Source organism: Pipistrellus kuhlii, unplaced genomic scaffold, assembly GCF_014108245.1.
Source record: "Pipistrellus kuhlii isolate mPipKuh1 unplaced genomic scaffold, mPipKuh1.p scaffold_m20_p_10, whole genome shotgun sequence".
Lineage (NCBI taxonomy): Eukaryota > Metazoa > Chordata > Mammalia > Chiroptera > Vespertilionidae > Pipistrellus > Pipistrellus kuhlii.
Genome location: NW_023425405.1, coordinates 43,484,997 through 43,506,245, shown reverse-complemented (window position 1 = coordinate 43,506,245; position 21,249 = coordinate 43,484,997). Strand labels below are relative to the sequence as shown.

At 36.3% G+C, this 21,249-nt stretch overlaps 1 protein-coding gene and 1 non-coding gene across 2 annotated transcripts in view; one reads left to right on the top strand and one right to left on the bottom strand.

Annotated features, from left to right (window-relative positions):
• Window positions 1-21,249, bottom strand: part of SEMA3D (semaphorin 3D) — a 176,410-nt gene that overhangs the window by 65,821 nt on the left and 89,340 nt on the right. Inside the window, exons 4-5 of the mRNA XM_036429561.2 lie at window positions 12,260-12,322; window positions 2,032-2,151 (exon numbers count right to left, since the gene is read on the bottom strand). Of these exons, the coding sequence (XP_036285454.1) occupies window positions 2,032-2,151; window positions 12,260-12,322 (183 nt within the window). The remainder of the gene's footprint in view (window positions 1-2,031; window positions 2,152-12,259; window positions 12,323-21,249) is intronic.
• LOC118714605 lies at window positions 18,512-18,613 on the top strand. The gene has a single exon (XR_004986616.1). It is a non-coding gene; the product is annotated as a U6 spliceosomal RNA (small nuclear RNA).

Below are 21,249 nucleotides of genomic sequence, written 5' to 3'. Positions count from 1 at the left end.
ACCATAGAGCTGGTAGGTGCCTACAGCCATAATTCAAACTCTGGCTCCTCCAGCTCCAGTGATTAGTTGTTGACAGCAGCCCTGACTTCTGTCCTGAAATCCAGATCCAACTTCCCACTGGCATGACCTACTGACCATTTCTCCAATGCAGTACGGACAAAACTCACCAGTCTCCCCACAAACTTGTTACTATCCTCACTTCAGTAAATAACACCACTCTCCAACTCACTGCCAACCACAGAAATCTGGGATTCATTTGAGCTTTTTGACCCTTCTGCCCATTGCCCCAGCTGCACTGAACATGAGTCCCCAGAAAGGGGATTTCCCATAATTCTCTTCTCCATCCTTTTTATATATTAGTTCCCTCTTCTCAGTCACCTGCAGAGCAACCTTGTCTATCTTGAAAATAGAAGAGCCTTTTAAATTCCATCTGGAAGAACAATGAATTCCTAGCGCTAATAATTCATTCACAAAGTTAACAATCTTCAAGTAGGGCTGACTACAATTACCTGTACTCCTGACCAGCAGCAACCTTGCAAGGCTCCCTACCCCTGCGCACTCATAATTCTCTTATTCTCACAGAACTTGTAAATTTCACTGCCCCTGGGCTTCTTGACAGTCCGAAGCTAAATAATTAGCTCCATCTAAATTCCTTTTCATCACTTGTGACTTTTAGGAGCTAAAGAACACTCTCTACATCCTTCAGCAGGTTGTGAGTTTGGCCTTTAGCCTCAGGCCTCAAAACACATCCAAACTGTGGGGCTATCTCATATAATTACACCCTGTGCTGTGAGCTACTATTATACATTATCCTTCCTCAAAGCTAGCCAAGAGAACATTACACAAGGAACAAAGAATGATGGATTCCAGTTGCCAAGTCTCCTAGTGGTTCAGAGATTTAACTATCAGGGTTGCTTTATTTTCAAGCAGTTGAGTCTGGGCTTGGTTAGACAAGTTGGTTAGAGAGGAAAACTTATCCAGCCAAAGTTGTGAGTTTGGTTTCTGCATGGATCAGTTAAATCAATATAAAGAAACCTCTTCCAAAAACTCAGACTTTAATATCAATCATGCAGCCAATTATTCTGCAAATATGAGTGGTTACTCACAAGAAGTATATATATATATAAACATAAGGATGAGAGTGAAACCATCAACCTATATAAGGATACGCTTTAGAGTACAGGTTCCGAAAGCAGAGTTGTGCATGCTTGGCCTAGAGAGAGAGTGCTTTGGTTCAGTTCCTTGCTAGAGCATTTATTTGTTGGGTGATCTTGGCCATGTTATTTAATTCCATTGAGACTCAATTTTTAGTAACTTATAAATTGGAAGTGATGAAGATACTAATTTCATTATGAGTGTCGTGAAATTCTAAGAACAAAATTCATATAAATGTGTGGTACAATCCATGATACACAAAAACCCTAGATTAGTTATTAATTAAATTTCTGAAATATGTCTTTTTCTCATTTACTGAAATGCTCAGAGAGAGCTCTTATACATTACTCCTAATTAATATGATACTTTATTTCCACTATGTCAATTTGGTCCAGCAAAAATAATAGATTCGGTGTGCTAATATGACTACCTTTATACAGTTAGTACAAAATTATTCCACTTTCTGTACTTAGTGTCTGCCATTATAAACATAACGGGTCAAATTTGTTGAATGGGACAAATGAAATTTCTTAAAATACACAATTCCATGGCAAGGTCTTGTGGACAATGGATTTTTACCAATAGCAACATATAAAACAGATCTAGTTGTAAAGGAACTTCAAAAAAAATAAAGACATACATAGAGTCCATAGAAAACATATACTTTCAACATTTTGCACTATTAATTTTGATCATCTCACTAAAAAACCCAAATTTTTAATAGAACAATTTTTATTAGATAAAGTATATAATCAAAATGGCAAGTCATAAAGTGGTTAGGAACATGAGTTCTTATACTGTACATAAATAATATGACTCCATGTTTCATAATAAAGTATCACAATAAATTGTTTTCAAGCAATTTCATTATATTACCTCTTTGTAGACTCCAAGATCAATATATCCACATATTGGATGAAATGCTCCAGTTCCGCACACATAAATGTGAGTTTTATTATAGGGTTGAAGTACTCGAATGAAATTTGCACATTCTGTCTATTGGATATAAAAAAATAAAAGCATTAGCATACAATTTAAGTTTTTGAAAGATGGTCATTCATGCTACCTGCTTTTCAAGTAGATAAAACATCAAAAATAAGGGAAAATGAAAAAGATTTATGATAAATGTTTAGACACCTGACTTAGCAAGAAGGTAAGACAAATTAGAAACTGGCTTAAGTTACTGACTTTGAAACTTTTTGAAATTTTAAAGGTTTGAAACTGTCAGAGCGCTAGAATGTACATCTCTACAGTGGTACTCAGTGAGGTCTGTAGAATAAATACACATAGAATACAAATGAGGTATCAATACTTTCTTTCAAGAATTACCTAGAGATCAAAATTCATCATGTTCTGATGTTCACATATTGTTAACCATATAGATTCTGCTGTTTGCAACATAAACTGTCTCATCTATACTGAACAGATGTGTATTCCTATACATGTGTTCCATTTTTACTAGCTAGAATGCCCTATCATTTTATTACGATATTTCCATTTATTTTCTTCATATATATACATATACATGTGTGTGTGTGTGTGTTTCCATGAATATTTTAATACAAAGTCCAAATTTTACTTTTTTTTATAAAGATTTTATGACTGACTTGATCTTTCAGAGAAATTTTTAAAAAATATATTTTATTGATTTTTTTTTTTTACAAAGAGGAAAGGAGAAAGATAGAGAAACATCGATGAAAGAGAAACATTGATCAGCTGCCTTCTGCATACCCCCCCCCACACACACACTGGTATGTGCCCGTAATCAAGGTACATGCCCTTGACTGGAATCAAACCTGGGACCCTTCAGTCTGCAGGCCAACATTCTATGCACCGAGCCAAACCAGCTAGGGCCAAAGTCCCAATTTTAAAGAAAACTTTGTATTTCTAATTGTTTTGCATATTCTTAGATCCCAAAATATTTCTTTATATTCTCATTATCTTTATAATAATTATTCTACATTCCCCAGTTACTTAAAAATAGTTACTCAATTGTTAGTCATTTTGTTATTATGTATAATTTTCAATTTATCTCCCAAAGTGACCTCTTATTATTACAAAATTATTGGAAACAATTTCTTAATTATGGCCTCATGATTTTTGGGTCCAAAGAGAAAATACTGGGCTATCACGTTTTTATTCTTGATTGATTCTACCCAAGAGATGGGCAAGAATTTACTAAATGGGAAACCTATGGAACCACTGAGGTTCTTTATTCCTATCTGGATGGCCCTGGGTTCTTTACTGGTCAGGCACTGGCTTATGGCACTGTTGTTTTGGGAGTTGTTAGGAAGAAATTAAAATACACACACACACACACACACACACACACACACACACACACAACTTACCAATGACCTAATTAGAGTGGTGGGATGGTTCTTAGAATTAAATACATTTTAAAAGGCAAACAACAGCTTATTAATAAAATTGTTACATGGTTTAAATTAATACTATAATATTTAATAATTGCTTATTATTGCCCTGTGTTAAATATCAATATCCAGGTGGCTCTTTTGCTTTTAGAGTGAATAGCTATGTCTGCATACTGTGATAGAGTACCCATCCAGCTACCCTGGCAATTTTATGTCTCCAGAATTTGTAGATCCCAGTTAATAAAATCTGCACCTTTTATCACAGTAAAATGTTACAGTGAACACACTGAGTCTTCTGTCCTCTGCTTCCTTATAAACAACACAGTTGCTTAAGATGACAGGAAAGGACAATTAATAGTCCCTCAGCTACATGAGTAAAGGGTGTTTCTTTATTGGGTAGGAAGAGGCAGCCTCTCTAATAGGAGCAGGATAACTGAATGTGGTTGCTTAGATTGTATGCTGAAAACAAAAAAGAGAAAGAGAGAGAGAATGGTCACATCTAAGGGTGTGCAAATCACACTATGGACATTTGTATTATCTTGGATAATTTCATGTATTTATCCATGTATATGTTTTCCTATATTTATTATATGTAGACTCTGAAAAACTTAACATTTTACATTAAGACAACTTTCTGGCATGTAGTCTTATTTTAAAAAATCATATTATGTCCGTTTTCACCTTCGTGCCAAGGTGTCTGATGAGGAGAACTTATTTTCCATTTGCATAAAGGAACCGTACGAAACCAGCTTCATGTTCTTTAGTATCATGGTAGGCAATTTCAATAAAAAATCTAACTCAGAGAGCAAATATGACATATGAATGGTTTTGAACAAATAATGGGGACAAAGTAATATGAGTAAACTAGAGGCTCAGTGCATGAAATTCATGTATGGTGGCAGGGGAGCAGGATCCCCTCAGCTCAGCCTGCACCCTCTCCAATCCAGGACCCCATGGGGGATGTCTGACTGCCAGTCTAGGCACAGCCTGCTATTCAGTCATTTGGTCATCCCTCACTAACCCCAGCCTGGTCTCCCCACATGGCCTGCTTGTTCAATTGTTTGGTCATCCTTTGGGCTGGCCCTGTGTAGCTGCGTGTGCTGAGTGGATTGGGAGACTCCAGAGGCAGGTGCATGGAGTGGCCAGACCCATGTGGGGGCGTGCCCAGCTGTGCCACATACCTGCTGTCCCTGCATGGCTGAGGGGACTGGGTGTCACCATCTTGTGGCTGTGGGTACTTCTATCTTTGGCAGTCAATTAGCATATTCCCTCTTTACTACAAAGGATATGTATGGATCACTAGATAAACTATAATGTGGCTTCATTGTTATTGTAAGAGGTTTTAATGTCTCTTTATTTTGTTCACTAATGTACACTGAGGGGACTGTTATCTCTTTGTCTTAACCCCTGTAAAGAGATTCATGCAGGGTGAGAGCTACACAAAGACAAGCACATAGGGAGGGCAAGTGTAGAATTATATGGCTAAAGTGAGGTAGGATTGACTCACTACCAGTTATTGCATCTTTTTTTTTCTCTTCAAAAAGCTCAATTTTGCCAAATAATCCTATAGTTAAAAGGTAATTGTTATGGACTGAACATCTGTGTCCTCCAAAAATTCATAGGTTGAACCCTAACTCCCCAGTGTGATGGCTTAAGGACATATTAGGAGATGGGGCCTTTGGGAGATAATCCATTTATGATAGTCCTCAGTGACCTACTCTCATTGCCCTATCCCAAATATCAATCTCCTGGTGGCTCTTTTGATTTTAGAGTGAATAGCTATGTCTGCTATTCATGAGAATAGGATCCTTAGGATGGGATTAAGAAGAGACTGGGAGCTTTCTCTCGCACTCTCTGCTTTGTAAAGATACAACAGGAAGATGGCAAACAAAAAGAGACTTTTCACCAGAAGCCCAATCAACCAGCACCTTCATCTTGACCTTCTCAGTCTCCAGAACTGGCAGAAATAAATGTCTGTTCTTTAAGCCGCTCAGTTTACAGTGTTTTGTTTTAGTAGCCTAAGATGAATAAAAACATTAACTTTACAAGATTCTGAACTAAATATTTGTATAAAGGAATAAAACAATTCCCTTTCTAGCTTTTAAATTATGGAGTCAGAAAGATTAAGGACGCTGAGAGACACAGCACTGTTTACAGGGGCAAATAAGGCCCAGAGTAAAGTTTTATACACATAAGAGATGAAATTTTAGCCCTGGCCAGTGTAGTTCAGTTGGTTGGGCATATTTTTGTGCACCAGGAGGCTGCTGGTTCCATCTTAGTCAAAGGCACATGTCCTGGATGTAAGCTCCATCCCCAGTAGGGGGCATGCAGGAATCAAACTATTGATTTTGTGCTCTCACATCAATGTTTCTCTCTCTCTCTCTCTGTCTCTCTTTCCCCCCAAATCAATAAACAATTCCAAAAACAAAACAAAAAAAAATGAGGTAGTTTTAGTGATTATAAAGAAAAAGCTCCAAATCACACCAAAAACATTTCACATCCTTTAACTTTTTTAAAAAATCTTTTTAAAAAATGTTTTTATGAGAGAGGAAAAGAAAGAGAAAGAGAGAAACATCAATGTGAGAAGTATCCATAGGTTTCCTCCAGAGCACATCCCAATCAGAAATGGAAAATGAAGCCTGGGTATGTGCCCTGACCAGGAATCCAATCAGCATCCTTCTGAGGCACAGAACTATGCCCAATCCACTGAGTCCCATGGACCAGGGCCCATATTTTAATTTTTCCAGGAGTACTTAATTAAAATGCACTCAGCCCAGGAAATTGACCTATTATGCTAGTTTCTGACTTGGTAAACTATTAGCAAGGATTTATTTGTGAAATTCCTCCCCTGTCTCAGATCGGGCTGATGTGGAATGGGGCAATGTGCGGATGGGTCCTGAGTTACCAGACATAGTTTCCAAAAAAGTCAGCTCTGTGCAAACTTCTTTGTACTGAAGTTGATGAAGGGCGGTTCCCTAAGCAGCCTGGAGGCAATGGAAAGGAACTGGCAGCCAGAAGGAAAGAAACCTGGGAAACAGAGATCCTGAAAGATAAGGTCTTGTAATTCAGAATTGCCTGGGTGGACATTTCAGCCAAACCAGTGATGTGAGGCAAAACCTTTACAATGGTTTCCCCTTTAATTTGTAACTTATTTTTTTTTTTTTGTCTCAAAGATTGTGTCGTATTTTTAATCCTTTTTGTGCACAGAGCTTCCAATGTTTTGTTTAAATAGCACAAGCAATAATTAACTTGATTTAATTCACTTAGTGACTTGCAGTGTGGCTATTAATGGTAGCATAATCCTGTGAGGCATGAAGAAAGATAATTTCGAGAAGCTGCTTTTTCAACTTTTCCTGAAAGCTGGCTAACTTGTCAGCTATTGCCCATAATGGCAGGGTTCTTGCATGTGACCAAACAATGCAATTTACTGAGTAATATACTCATCTTTGGGAATGTATTGAATTTCTCCTTCCTTCCCTTATTCCTTCTACTGATTCCCCTTCCTGCCTACCTCCTCCCCCAAGTGGAAGAGAGAGAAAACAAGTCATCAACTTTTAAAAATTATCTCGAGTAATATGTTTTTCAATACTTTACCTCTCACATATATCCACACGTTTATATAACTGATAACTAAATAAAACACATAGAAAACTGAGTTAGTTAGTTGGAGAAAAGACAAATATGTTTTAGTTTATGTATTAACACTTGGAATTTTAGCCTCTGCCTAGATAGCTGAAAAAAATGTAGTGTGTCCCAAAAAAGCACATACACACCCTTTGAATAATTATAAAGAAAGACAGTGTTTGTTAAAACACATTTCACTTTCAAAACTGAGCCAGCAGCTCTGAAAGTTTGTATACATTTTTTTGGGACACCCTGTATTAGTGAAACAGAAGTACATGTAATTCTCTAGACTTAGATATAGTCCAATTAAATCCAACACAACTTTATATGTAATTCTGATAAGTGACTTATAAATTGTTAATTTTAATTTATTTAGGTTATATAGGGAAATACTTAGGAATCTGGTCTGTTTCTGTTTTAGTTTACTTTTCAGAACACTGTGGTCATCAAATCTTTTTTGCTGTTTTGTTGTTAATCCCCATCTAAGGATATTTTCCCATTGATTTACAGAGAATGGAAGGCAGGAGAGACAAAGAGAGAAACATTCATGTGAGAGAGACATATGGATTCTCTGCCTCCCACATGTGCTCCTTCCAAGGCAGGGGATCAAGCTTGCAACTGAGGTCCGTGCCTTTGACAAGAATTGAACCCAGGACCCTTCAGTCCTCAGGCTGACGCTCTATCCACTGAGCCAAACTGGCTAGGAACATCAAGCACTTTTGATCATTCATCAAATGCTTGTCACTGCTGCATGTTGGTTTTGTCTAGCAGACCTCAAGTATAATCCAGTCTGCAGAGATATCTTTTTAGGTATTAAAGCTTTGAAAATATTTTAACGCTTCAAAATAAATACATGGAAATCCAAATATCATATTTCTTTCTAAAAAATGGGCAACAATTGACAAGTTAGCCAGCTTTTCAGGGAAGATCTAACAGTGGAGATTTCTACAGAGCTAAACCCAGGTGTGGTAGGAGGGCAAAGGTAACATTTTAAAGAAAAAAAAGAGAGATGCTTACTTAAATATTTAAAAGACTATATCAAATACAATAACTTGGAAAGAATATTTTACATGAGATCACAGAGTAATATATATATATATATATATATATATATATATATATATATATATATATATCTCTGCAAATCTTGACAATCTGTAACTAATCAGTAAGGAAAAAAACATAGTAAAATTTTAAAAATTAACAAATGGTAGAGATATGCCATTCCAAAACACAAATTCTAATTTTACAACTAGATAAAATGTTTAGGTTTAATGGTAATAAAAAGAAAATTCAAGCTGAAACAATAAAAATAGCTTTAGTTTTGTTGGCAAATATTTAATGTGTTTATTTTATTCATTTACATCTCAGTATTAAATGTTCACTATATGTTCTATCCAATATTAGCCAGGGTATGGGAAATACGCTCTCTCATGAGCATCGCTGCTGGTTAAAGCACAAGAGGCAGAGACTTTCTGGGGGGCCATTTTGCAGAGTGTATAAAAGATTTATATCCTTTCAGCAGTAATTCTACTCAACAGTCAAAGATGTTCACAATATTTTTATAGGAGGGTTTTCATGTGCAGCATCATTCACAATAATTAAAACTGGATTTATACCAAACTCCTAACAATAAGGGATTGATGAAATAATATGTAGAGGAATGCGGTATAGCTATTAAAAGTAGTGTTATAAAAAGGGAATATAATGACATGGGAAAATGCTCATGGCAGTCTGTGAAGTGGAAAAAAAAAACACGTGTTTTAAGGCACTATGTATACAATGATTTCATTCTGAAATAGTAAATAGATAAGATAGAAGAATAAACATCAAAATGTCACCAGCTATCTCTGGGTAATGTTCATGGGGGAGGAACTATTTACAGATGATTTCTATATTAATTTGCAAACTTTCTACAATGGACATTTGTTTTACTCTCAGATGTTCTAAAAAAAAAAAAAAAAACACGTAATCACAGAACTGTAGAGAAGCAAGATCCTTGCACTCTGCCATGGCTCTTTTGACAGGTTGTGGGTGTCCACGGTGGACAGACAGAGGCCAGCCTGCCTGCACCCTATGTGCTCTTCTGCCCAGAGTGACCTATTTACCCCACTCTGCATCACCAGGACTAAAGGCACTTCTTTGGTGACTCTCCTTTGAAAAACATTCTAAGCAGAAACTCTGCACTACCAAATAGCTTCCTGTCATCCCTTTCCTTCCCTGAATTAATCTGGGAATGATGTTCAAGAAAGAGGAATAGGTCTCTTTTGTTCCCTCATCTTCTACTCTCTCTCCACCCCAATTAGCTAACTCTCGTTATGGTAAATAATTCACTATTTTTCAGTTATATAGTACCTTTGTGTAAAGGGACAGTCTTCCCAAACGCTTGTTAATCCTAAACACACTCTTGGGGAAGTAGGTAAAAATTACTAGAGAGAAGGGAAAAGAGGGGGCAATGCCAAAGGCAGTAAAATATGTCAATAAAACCCCACACTTGTCTCAGTTTTCTGTCGGCAGAAATCTCTGCAATGCTGGAGAATGAGGATCTATGTTATGGACACTAAAGGGAGAAATGACTGGAGGGATAATACGGACTTCAGACTTCAGACATAAAGTGCAGACTTAATGCGTGGGTTACAGTGTGGTGAAAAAGCACAGACTGTGGGAGTAAGACTTCTGGATTCAATTTCTGGCTTCACTATTTACTAGATATGTGATACCGCGCAGGTCATTTAATTTTTCTGGCCTCAGTCTTCTCATCTAGAAAATGAGAATTCATAATAAAATCTAGCATACCATATAGTTTTAGGGATTAAATGAGATTATAAACATAAAGCATGAAAAACAACTCTCAGAAAATGGCAAGTGCTATAAAAGAGTAAGCTATTCTTAGTAACTCTAATGTAATATTATTTTAAAGGGACAGATTGAAAAGGAGACAAAGACTTGTATTATCCCTACATGATTCAACAGCAAACTTTATAGACTTCAGCAAAATGAGCAAAACTCTCCAAATCTCTAATTCTGGGTTGGCAGGAGGTGTGCTGAAAGGTTAGAGGTTATTACTGAGCCCCAACTGCTACAACTGAATTGGAAGAATGGTTTTCATATGCTCGGTCCTCTGTGTTCTAGGATGCTGCCTTCAGAAAAGTTGATCACCATTTGCTTTAAGTTAGTAATAGGGGCAACTGAGTTACTGTATAGCTAGAATTGGTGAACATACTGAATGGGAACACTGTCACTGACTGTTTGACCTTGGGTGTTTATCCCTCATCTACTCCATGAGAAAACTGACATTAGTTTATTGGAGTAGATTTGAAACCCCCTCTCCCTATTTGCCTCCTTATCATACACTAAATACTGCCGAAACACAGAATGTTGAGGTGTTTGTACTGCTTAAGACAAGCTTCCGCTGTACATCAGCAAAATAGTTTGGAAACTCTCAGAAGCAAAGCATCTTTGTTTCCCACAAGGTAAAAAAACATTGAATCTTTTGCAGACCTGGGCACTTGCTTGCAGTTGGGATGTTGAACAGGGTGGAGAGATAGAGACATGGGAAAAAGAGAAATATATTCTAGGACGGCTTTAACTCTTTTGTTTCTGATGAAATAAACACAAAAACTGTTTCCTGTTGCATTCACTCCCTGATACATTTCTGCTAACATAAATATGTCAGAAAAGGTCACATTTAACCCTGGCTGAATACCTAGTCAGGCATAATGAAAACTTTTTTGTCCCACTTTGATGATTGTATTTTGCAGTACTGTGACAGTGTGTAACATCAGATGAGTAATATCTGTAACCCTCATTTTACTGAAAGCTCCATGACTGACAGCAGATCAGTTTCATACATATATTTATGCACATATTCAGGCTCTTAATAAGTATAATTTGAATAGATGACGGTCCAAATAAGTGAACAAATCTGTTGTCTCAGATTCTGAGTCTTCTAACCTTCCCGTCAATGCATTAGGCATCACGTGTCCTATTACATTACTTTTATCACATTAATAAAGTGAGAGTTTTAAAATTTAATTGTGCTTTTATGTAACGCACACTATTTGTTCTTAAATATGAAGACATTGCTCTGCTTAATGCTCCTGTGTGACTGTGGTTACAGGCAGCAGTAGAGGATGTTACAAAAGAAGCCTCAAGATGTCCATGTCTCTGCCCAAAGTTAGAACCTCTTATCATCTTGAGTTACACTCAGGAAGTGATTTATTTGCCAAAAAAAAAAAGAGCAATTCTCCCTATCACCACAGTGCAAGAAGTCAGGGCAGAACACAGAGCATCTGGCCTGAATCAGAGCACGCGGATGAGAAGAGGCAGCCAGAGCCACAGTGCTGCCGTCATCGCTGGAGATAAAACAGGCAACACAGTTTGGGGGAGCAGGCAGGACAACTGGGACGATGCAAAGGCAATCCAGAGAGGTCACCCCATAGATGCTTAGGTCAGTCCCCGATCTGAGGCTTTTCTCTGGTCCTTAAGGCAGCTTAGGCTAGGAGTTTACATTAGAACCCCACCATTTATCCTTAAACATTATTTTGGATAACTGTGCTTTAGTCAATTTTAGACTAAAATATTTCTAGTTTTCATTCCAGGATGTTGTCATTCACTTTCAACCAATCTTTCTTAGTATCTCAACATGCCAAGTTTTGAAAGAATCCTGCTAGGTTTTCTAAGCTTAATATTTAACCTAAATTAAATGAACTATTAATTGCATGTTTTTAATGCTAAAGCTGAAGGCTCTGTGTAGATTCACAAAATGCAGGCATGTAAGTGAAAAATACAGAATCCTAGAAATACAATAATTTCTGATGATTTCTTTCTGAATATTTTGATAAGGATCTGAGATTTTTGTGTGAGAAAAATAACAATATTCAGAGTTAACACTATAGAAAGTGTAGTAATTCTAAATTTCTGAAGATAATATCATTCCTTTAGGCAAGGTAGAAATATTATTTACCAAAATCTTCACACAGAATAAGTTAGAATAGCCTTTAAATAGTACATTAATATCATTAATTCCTAAAACCCAATATAAATATTTGTTATCATATCAGTACCAGTTTAACAAAGATATTTTTTTAAAGTCTCATACTTACATTGGCATCTTTCCCAGCTAATTTACATAATTCCACCCGCTCCTTTGCAGCCGGCCAATAAATCTGGAAAACATTTTAAATTTTGTTAGAATCCAATATCTAAGACACCCCACAATTCTAATTAGGGGAGTGAGCATGTGAATTTAAAGAGTGAATATCAAGCAACAAGTGTATTGTTAGATTTGATGTAAGAAGTTTATAACTTAAATATTTTCAGAAGTTGCCCAAAAAATTTCTGCAAAAAAATATGTAGGACCATCCACTCTTATTTTATTTACTTTTAAATGCACTTATTAATAGGTAAATTATGTTGATAAAGCCGTAAATTCCTATTAACATCAACAGGATTTCAGATTAGCATTTGCATAAGTAAGGGATTCTATTTTTTGCCCTGTTTTTCTGTGTTTACTAAGAGTGATAACATTATAAACATGTGCAATGAGGTGTGGGCAAGAGCCCTTTGTCACAAGCATACATTATGACTTAGTCCACGTCAAAAACCAGTGTGAGTCTGTTGACAATACAGGGTGTGGCAAAGTCAATCTTTAATTGTGTGTGTGGAAAGTAATAAAAAGATTATTAGATAATAATACAAGGAAAAAAACTCTGTCTCACATAGTCACAACCGTGAACCTACTTTTGCCCCACCCTATTTAACATGTATGGAGCTCAGATGCAACTGTCAGTAAGTTAAGCATTTCATGTGCATCATCTTATTTCAATTTCACAATGACCCTATGAGATAGCTGGACTTACTTTCCATTTTCATGTCAGAAAACATATTCATACAGTCATAAAATAATATGTGGAAGGCCACAAAACTAATTCACAGCAGAGCAAAAATATGACCCAAACTGTCTCCTGAACTTGCAGGGGGAAGGGGGTCCCAACCACCACACAATAAATATTATTGGGCAAGACCCGCAGTGTGGCTCAGGTGGTTGGGATGTCATCTGTGCAGGGAAGGGTTAAGGGTTCAATTCCTGGTCAGGGCATATAAATATTATTGGGCAAATAATTAAGAACAAGGGCAGCAAACTTCTTGGTTGGTAGCTTTTAATCATATTTTAATAGTCTTGAATGTATCAAAAGAGGGTTTTTTATTTTGTTTTTTAATTTTAAACAAACTGGAAATAATGTCAGGAAGTTCTTTTGCAAAATAAGGTTTAAAGAGGCAGATGCAGCACTCCATTGGCTTACAGAAAAAAAGGATCCGTGTTAAGCTATAGGCAAGAAGAAACAAGAAAAGCAAGCTCTGAATTGCTTATGTTCCAAGAGTTCCTGACAAACCTTTATTGTGTTTCTCACCAGTGTTAACAGAAATCATTTTAATAGATGCGGAAAAGGAAAATATCCCTAGGCAATGCACTGACAGAAACTTGTTAAACCTGGAATTAACAAATGATTTAGAAATCACTAATGTTTATATGATAGTATCTTCATAGTGAAATTCTAGGGTTTTATGTCTGAACAAGAAGGGCAGAGAATTATGCTCAAACTCTCTTAATAGCCATGATATCATGGAGATTTTTTAAATGAAGCAAGGCTGTTCATTCAGAGTACACCTGAACAACCTACAATCCAAAGGTGGACATAAGCAGCGTGGTTGAGCCAACTGTAGTTCAAATGGCAAGCTAACTTTCATATGGTTCACAATAAGGACCTAAAGGCGCTGTTTATTCAGGCATGGTTTACATCACTGCAATTACACTTTCACACAATTTTAAATAGTAGCCAGTACCAACACATGCATGCAAAGCAATGAGGATGGATTTTAACAATTCATTATTATGTGAGGGGGGAAAAAATGCTTCTTAAAATTAGTTTGTTCCCCTTAGAATGATGTTAAAAACAACTAAAATAAAATACAAGTTTTAGGTGAGTATACATAGACACAATCAGTATATAAAAAGAAAAGCATGAAAATGATGAATACATGATTCAGAAAGATACTTACCCAAGATTGAAAAATAAAATAAAGGGAAAATTGGTAGTAAAAAACAAGTTATTTATCATCTTTTAGCTTTTGTACTAGATGACACATTAATACATAACTAAAAACAGTTAAGTAATGTAAGTTAGTAAATAAGTAAACCAAAATAGTTCATGCACAGGTCAGTGGACAATAGTCATAACCTAGAATTATGAAGCCCCAAATAAATGAATAAATGAAAAGTAAAAATAAAACACTGCAACTAGCAGGAAACTTAAAATTTTCTTCAAGTTGTTTTTATTTATTTATTTTTATTAAGGTATTATGTGTGTACATATCTTACAATCCCCCCCTAGTTGTTTTTTATTGTGTGTGGGGGGTTTTTAAACCACTAAAAGAAAAATACTGAACTGAGTTTCTTTTTCTCTCCTTTAAAAATGGCATCTTGAATTTATAAAAATTTTGTTTCATATTTGATATTATGAACTCAAGCTATCCTCTCACTTTTTTCTTGCTAATTCTTTAAAAAACTTTTAATTATGATAAAGCATACATAATAGAATTTGCCATCTTAGTCACTGTAAGCATAGAGTTCAGTATTAAGCATATTCAGTTTGTAAAACTAATCTCCAGAATTCTTTCATTGGGCAAAACTGCAACAATATATTTATCCATTCTTAATTATCATATTCATTTTGCAAAAGATAGCTTTGTATCATTGGACTGAAGATGAATCATACAAAGAATGCATGTCTAGCATCTCTCAATTATTTTAATCTTTAGCTCATTTTCTGGTCTCTAGTCTATCGATAGATTAATATTTTTTGAGTCCTTTAGATATGTTAGATCCTATTATTTTTATTTTATAAGATGGTCAGATTTAATTACTTTTCAGAAACAAATTTAGAACAAGTATTTATAGATTTAGTCAAACCTGAATATCATATTGATATTAATAGCATTTAAAAAAGAGAAGTGTGGAACTCTTTCATATGAAGTAAATGAGACTTAAAGCAGAGAAAGGTTATGGATGAGTTAATTAAAGATTGACAAAATTTGAAAAACAAATCACTGTATCATTTAAAAAAATATTTTTATTTATTTTTTACAGAGAGGAAGGGAGAGGGACAGAACGCTAAAAACATTGATGAGAGAGAAACATCAACCAGTTGCTTCCTGCACACCCTCCGCCCGTAACCAAGGTGCATGCTATTGACAGGAATCGAACCTGGGACCTTTCAGTCCACAGGCCAATGCTTTATCTACTGAGCCAAACCTGTTTCAGCTCTCTATATCATTTTTGACACCCAATGAAAGTTCCCAAGTTACCATAGAGTAGTTACTGATCCTTCATCATTTGTGCATTAGGCACATGCCTATGAAGGCTATGTCCAGAAAGATGTGGCACTGAGGTGTTAAGATTTAAAAGGAAGACAGCTCTTTAAATAGGTGCAGGAACTGCATTCCTACAGAAGATACAAAGTGAGAAGAGAGCAGGGAGGACGGAGCCACTATGCTCAAGGAACACCAAAGAATGCTGAGCAAGAAACAAAAGTGTTGATCAGTCTTGGCATCTGAGCCAACATTTTTAATTACTTGCTCTTAATAGTTTCAACACTAATGTAATAGTTTAGTTTAATAATTTAAACACTAATTTTGTCTTAAGAACTTGACATTAAAATAGTGATTCTAGATTATCTTTTATCTAAAGTAGGGGTGTCGAACTCAATCAGAGAAGGGGCCAAAATCTAAAATCCAGCCTAAATCGCGGGCCGAATGGTTTACTGAACAGTCATAAACTGTCATTGTGATGGAAACACAGCGGAGTGCAGTGATGACAGCGCGGTGCGGGCCACATTGCAAGGCCTGGCGGGACGGATTTGGCCCGTGGGCCTTGTGTTTGACACATGTGATCTAAAGGAATACAAATATCTAAAAGATATTTTAATAGTTTTATACATTTTCAGTTATTGATTATAAGTCATCTATCTAATAAAAGAGTAACATGCTAATTGACCGCACCTTTATGATACCCACCAGCCAATAAGGAGTGAGTATGCAAATTAACCCAACAAAGATGTTGGGTTAATTTGCTTATGCAGGTGCCAAGCGGCGACGGACAGAAAGACTGCTCTGGCCACAGCGAAAGGCGGTGCCAGCAACCAGGGGAACAAAGGACCATTCTTGCATGAATCTTCATTTGTGCATTGAGCCACTAGTGTAAATATTTATTGCTTCATTAACTAGGATTTCATCCTAGTTAATGAAGCAATAAAACAAAAATCACAAGCTCCAGTGTGGCTCAGCTGGTTGGAGCATTGTCCCATACATCAAAAGGTGGCAAGTTCATGTCAGGTCAGGGCACATACCAAGGTTTTGAGTTCCATTTCTCTCTCTCTCTCTCTCTCTCTCTCTCTCTCTCTCTCTCTCTCTCTCTCATCAATTAAAAAAAAAAGTACACAAAAATGGGAATTTATTGGACTCCAGAAACCAATTTTTTTTTTAAATCTTCTATGTTCTGTTTATGGAGCAGACTTTTTACTAAGATGTTACCTCATTTTTCATCATTTACATTCAATCCATAAAGTCTAGTACCTGTTAAAAATATAAATTATCCTTGGAATATATATTATTACCTAGGTATTCTAAGGTAGTATCACAAAGATAATTTTACTTCTTAAGGTAAAGATTAGTAGGGATTACATACTGGCTTTTTTTTACACAAAGTTTTCAAGAATCTAGCAATCACAAATAAAATTACTTTAGTAACAACTACCTAGAAGATATCAGATTGCCTTCCAAACTCCAAACATTTACTTAAAAAGAAAAACCATTGTAGTGGTGTCAAAATTTAAAGATATAATTTTAATTTTGATTTATGTTGGGATTTTCTTTTATTTGCCACCTAGTCATTAGAATAAAAGGTGTTTTGTGTGTTTTCAGTATTCCTTTTGATTTCTTTTTGATAAAGAATTTAAAGAAACAGAATTTTTTTAATTCAATCTAAAAACAGAAGAAAATAAACACTCATACTTACATAAGGTTTGCAGAAATATGTTCAAATAACATTTGTTTTTCAATAATCTTATAAAGTGATTATGTGACATACCTCTTTCTCTATCTCTATATAAAAGCATTCCACTACTTTTATGATTTTCTAGTCAAAGCGCGCGCTCACGTGTGTGTGTGTGTGTGTATGTGTGTGTTTGTAGGGGAAAACACAATAGAGAAATAGACACAGAGATAGATTCATTGGTTCATAGAGGAATATATGGGGATGTTAACTCTGGAGGGTATAGGATATATAGCTTCAAGTTGCAGCATAATTATTATGAAAGTTCAAGAAGTACATCCTGAGGCTATTTCAATAGCCCAGTCAGTACACTTAGAGATTACTTTATTCTCAGACAGAAACCATATCTTACAATTAAAAATACAAGTTCACACGATCTGTAAGAGTCTCTCTTGAACATTAAGTAAACAGTTTTGAGGCAATGATTATCATTATTCTCATTACATTCTGAATTCACCTGTAGTAAAATGACCGATATATACATTTTCTTGCCGTGTACAGCGATATCGTGCCATATGAAAAGTTTCATGAAGTAGGACAAAACAAAGACTCATACCCTTCTCCCTAAAAGTTGATGAAGCTTAGCACAGTGGTGGTATCAAAAAGTCCATGCAGCTGTGCTCCCTGGGAAAGTTACCCACGAATATTTTTCTTTCACTTATCAAAGAAAGGCATAGTAGGAGTGAAGATGCCTCTTGCACAATTGCCATATTTTAGTTGTCCTGAAATATTCCCACACAATTTAGGTGAGGAGCAATCGCTGGGACCTTGGAGCTTAGATATCAAACTAAATCTGTAGAAAGCTTTTTGCTGCTCTCTCTGCCCACATGCAGGAGACATCAGAAATCAAGCAGAACTCTGTGGGTCCAGATGAGCCCAAGAATCCCACTCAATATAACTATCCAGGGTGTAACCATTAATTTTACCACTACTAAGTAATTAAGGGGCTGCAAACTGGTATTAATTTTAGTGCTAATCTTACAGAGCAAATTGATATCAGAAAACTAGGGAAATAGAGTAAATAAATTTATAATTGCAAATTATAAATTCTCCACTGGGAAGTGATAATTTCTGGCATTAATATTTTAAAACAAGTATGTTTGTTAAGTCAGACCCAATATCTTATAACCTGTTGGGATGTTTATTTTCGTAATATTTCACAATTGACATGAATTACTTCAAAAATAATTTTTACACTTACACTTGGATGAGTCAAATAGGAACCTAAAAAAACTAAATATGTAGTGTCCTCTGCAATAGCCCATATACTAAAATTAGAACCATACACAGATTAGCATTGCCTCTGAACAAAGATAACACACACACTCATGAAGCATTCCATATTTTTAAAAGAATGTGAGTATTATAAATATGTATGTGTGTTTTTTTCTTTTAGTTATATAATATAGACTTACCAATATGAGAGAAACCACTGTAATAAAATTAAGTGTTTTCAGTCATTTAAATATGTTTATTTGATTTAAAGCTTTATATTTTAAACACATTTTTGAAAGAGATTTGGTATTAATTTTCTAATGAAACTATAGTGGGAGCTACATGTTTTAAAATACAACCTTTGATCTAGCTACCTTATGCTGATTTTATTTGCTTATATTAATCCAAAATCCAAAATAGTATCATTTTTGTTTTTTGAAGCATTCTGCTTCATATTGAATACAAATAGGCAGAAGGACCTCACAAGTAAAAAGCTGCAATGTCCCTAACAATTATCGTTTCATTCATAATTTTTATAATTCATTAAACAGTTAGCATTTGATAAGGTGAAAACGTTGGGCAATTTATTTTTAATTATTTAATTTTAGGCAAGTTACAAAAACATTCAAATAGTGATAAGGCCTTATAACAACATCCTTAGGAAATTCTAATTATATCTGGTCTTTGTTTCATCTTTGGAGACGCAATTTAATTGACTCAAGTTCCTAAGTGCAAGGTCAGTCAAATTCTCTTTGGCCTAATTCAAAGAGAGGCCAAAAAAACTGAATAGAATACAAAAGAGGAAGTTACAATTTCTTCATAAACCTAATTAAACACACAAAAAATCAGAGTCATAAAAATGCAAGGGGCCATCTCTGTCAAAGAACAGGATCCAAGTTGCGGAATGGTTGCAAAGAAGTGGGAAACATGTTGCTTGTAAATGCCAAATGGTTACAAGCGTTTGAACAGCCCAGGGAGCAATGATTACTCTAGGGTTCAAGTACAGAGAGGTAAGAGACCCGAGCTCAGAGACTGACTCCTGAACAATAAGGACAGGAGCACCAAAGGAAAAGCTTGCATAATTAAAACTGGTTGGAAGAGACATTTTTATAGATCGGAAGGTTAAATTCTCCAGGTTGGGGTCCAATCTGCCCATGTAGCTTTCTTCACGAAATCTTAGGTGAGAAGAGTCTTTTCCTTTCTTTCCATAGGACTTGGCTCAACATTTCTTTTACATTTTAGTTTTTCTCCCCCAACCATCTTGGAATTCAAATACACTTGTGTTTATCATATCTATTTTCCACTTTCTCTTTGCAATTCAGTTTGGGATCATTTCCCAGACATAATGATTAATGAGCCTGGCCCACGTGGCTCAGTTGGTTGAGTGTCAACCTATGAACCAGGAGGTAATGGTTCAATTCCCGGTCAGGACACATGCCCGGGTTGTGGGCTCAATCCCCAGTAGGTGGGTGTGCAGGAGGCAGCAAATCTATGGTTCTCACTTCACATTGATGTTTCTATCTCTTTTTCCCTCTCCAATGAAATGTGGTGGAATTCAAGTTCATGAGTTGGAGTCCCTACCATACTGCTCATTAGCAGCTAACGCTGCATTTTCCAATATTATCTCAGTGCCATCCTCAGAGTGAGCTTGCTCTTTCTGGAATACATCTGAACTCCTCTGGAAGGTCCCTTCCTGGAAGGGTCCACGTGTATGTCACCAGTCCAGAAAGGCCTTCTCCGAAAACCAACCTAAAGTAGTTTTTCAAGATTATTATATACATTTTTTTAAATAACACTTAACGCTAAGTGATATTTTCTTATTTGTTTCCTTTTCTCTTCTCTATCACCCTCCATTCCCATCCCCCTGAGATGTAGAGGCACCCTGAAAACAGAGGCCCTAAATGGCCTTAGTCTCCCTTATATCCCCAGCATCTAATAGAATGCAGGAGATTCAATAAAGAAAGTGAGAGAAATGCTCTTGCATCATGCCAATTAAAAGACACGTTAAGGAATCCACAAACGGCCTGGTGATTTTGAATATGTGGGGCAATTACGTCTGTGGCTAGATTTCAACACTTTGTAAGGAGCACAGTCCACCGTCTCCGTTATCTTCTTAAAGGAGGATATGACTCACTGACGTTCCCCGGTCACTGCTCTTGAGTGACAAGGCATGTTGCTTCTCCTTCCTACCCTCCTCAGCACCAGGGCACGGGATCACATGCATAATAAGTATTCATTAATTCCTGCAGAGCGATCTGCACAGCTTCCCTTCGAGTGGAGACGGGGTTCTTGTCACAGTCCTGGCAGCCGCGGGAGCAGCCTGACAGCGTCCTGACAGTGGGTTACAGTGACCAGATGGGGCTGCACATCGGCACCGCGCCGGGGCGCAGGCACAGCCATGAACAAGGCGATTGTTCCACCTCCGCGGTCGCAGGCAGCATGTGCTCCGCAGGCAGCAGGGCGGATTAATCACCGTGAAGCTAAGCAGGGTGCCTTACACCAAACGTTCATTTATTGCGATGTCCGCATGGTTTCCAAGGGTTTACATTTTCTTCATTTCTCGTATTGATTAAGAATTAAAAGGATGGCTATCTTTTTTTTTTATCAATAACTTGATTTACAATAAAATGTTTATTCTGAATCTTTCCCTCCTATATAATAGACTTACAGGGTAAGGCATAGGATGGGAATGTCACCACCAAGTGAGTCACTGATTCATAAGTAAATTCCTGCTTACACTCGATAGAAAGAAAGCAAGTACAGGATCCT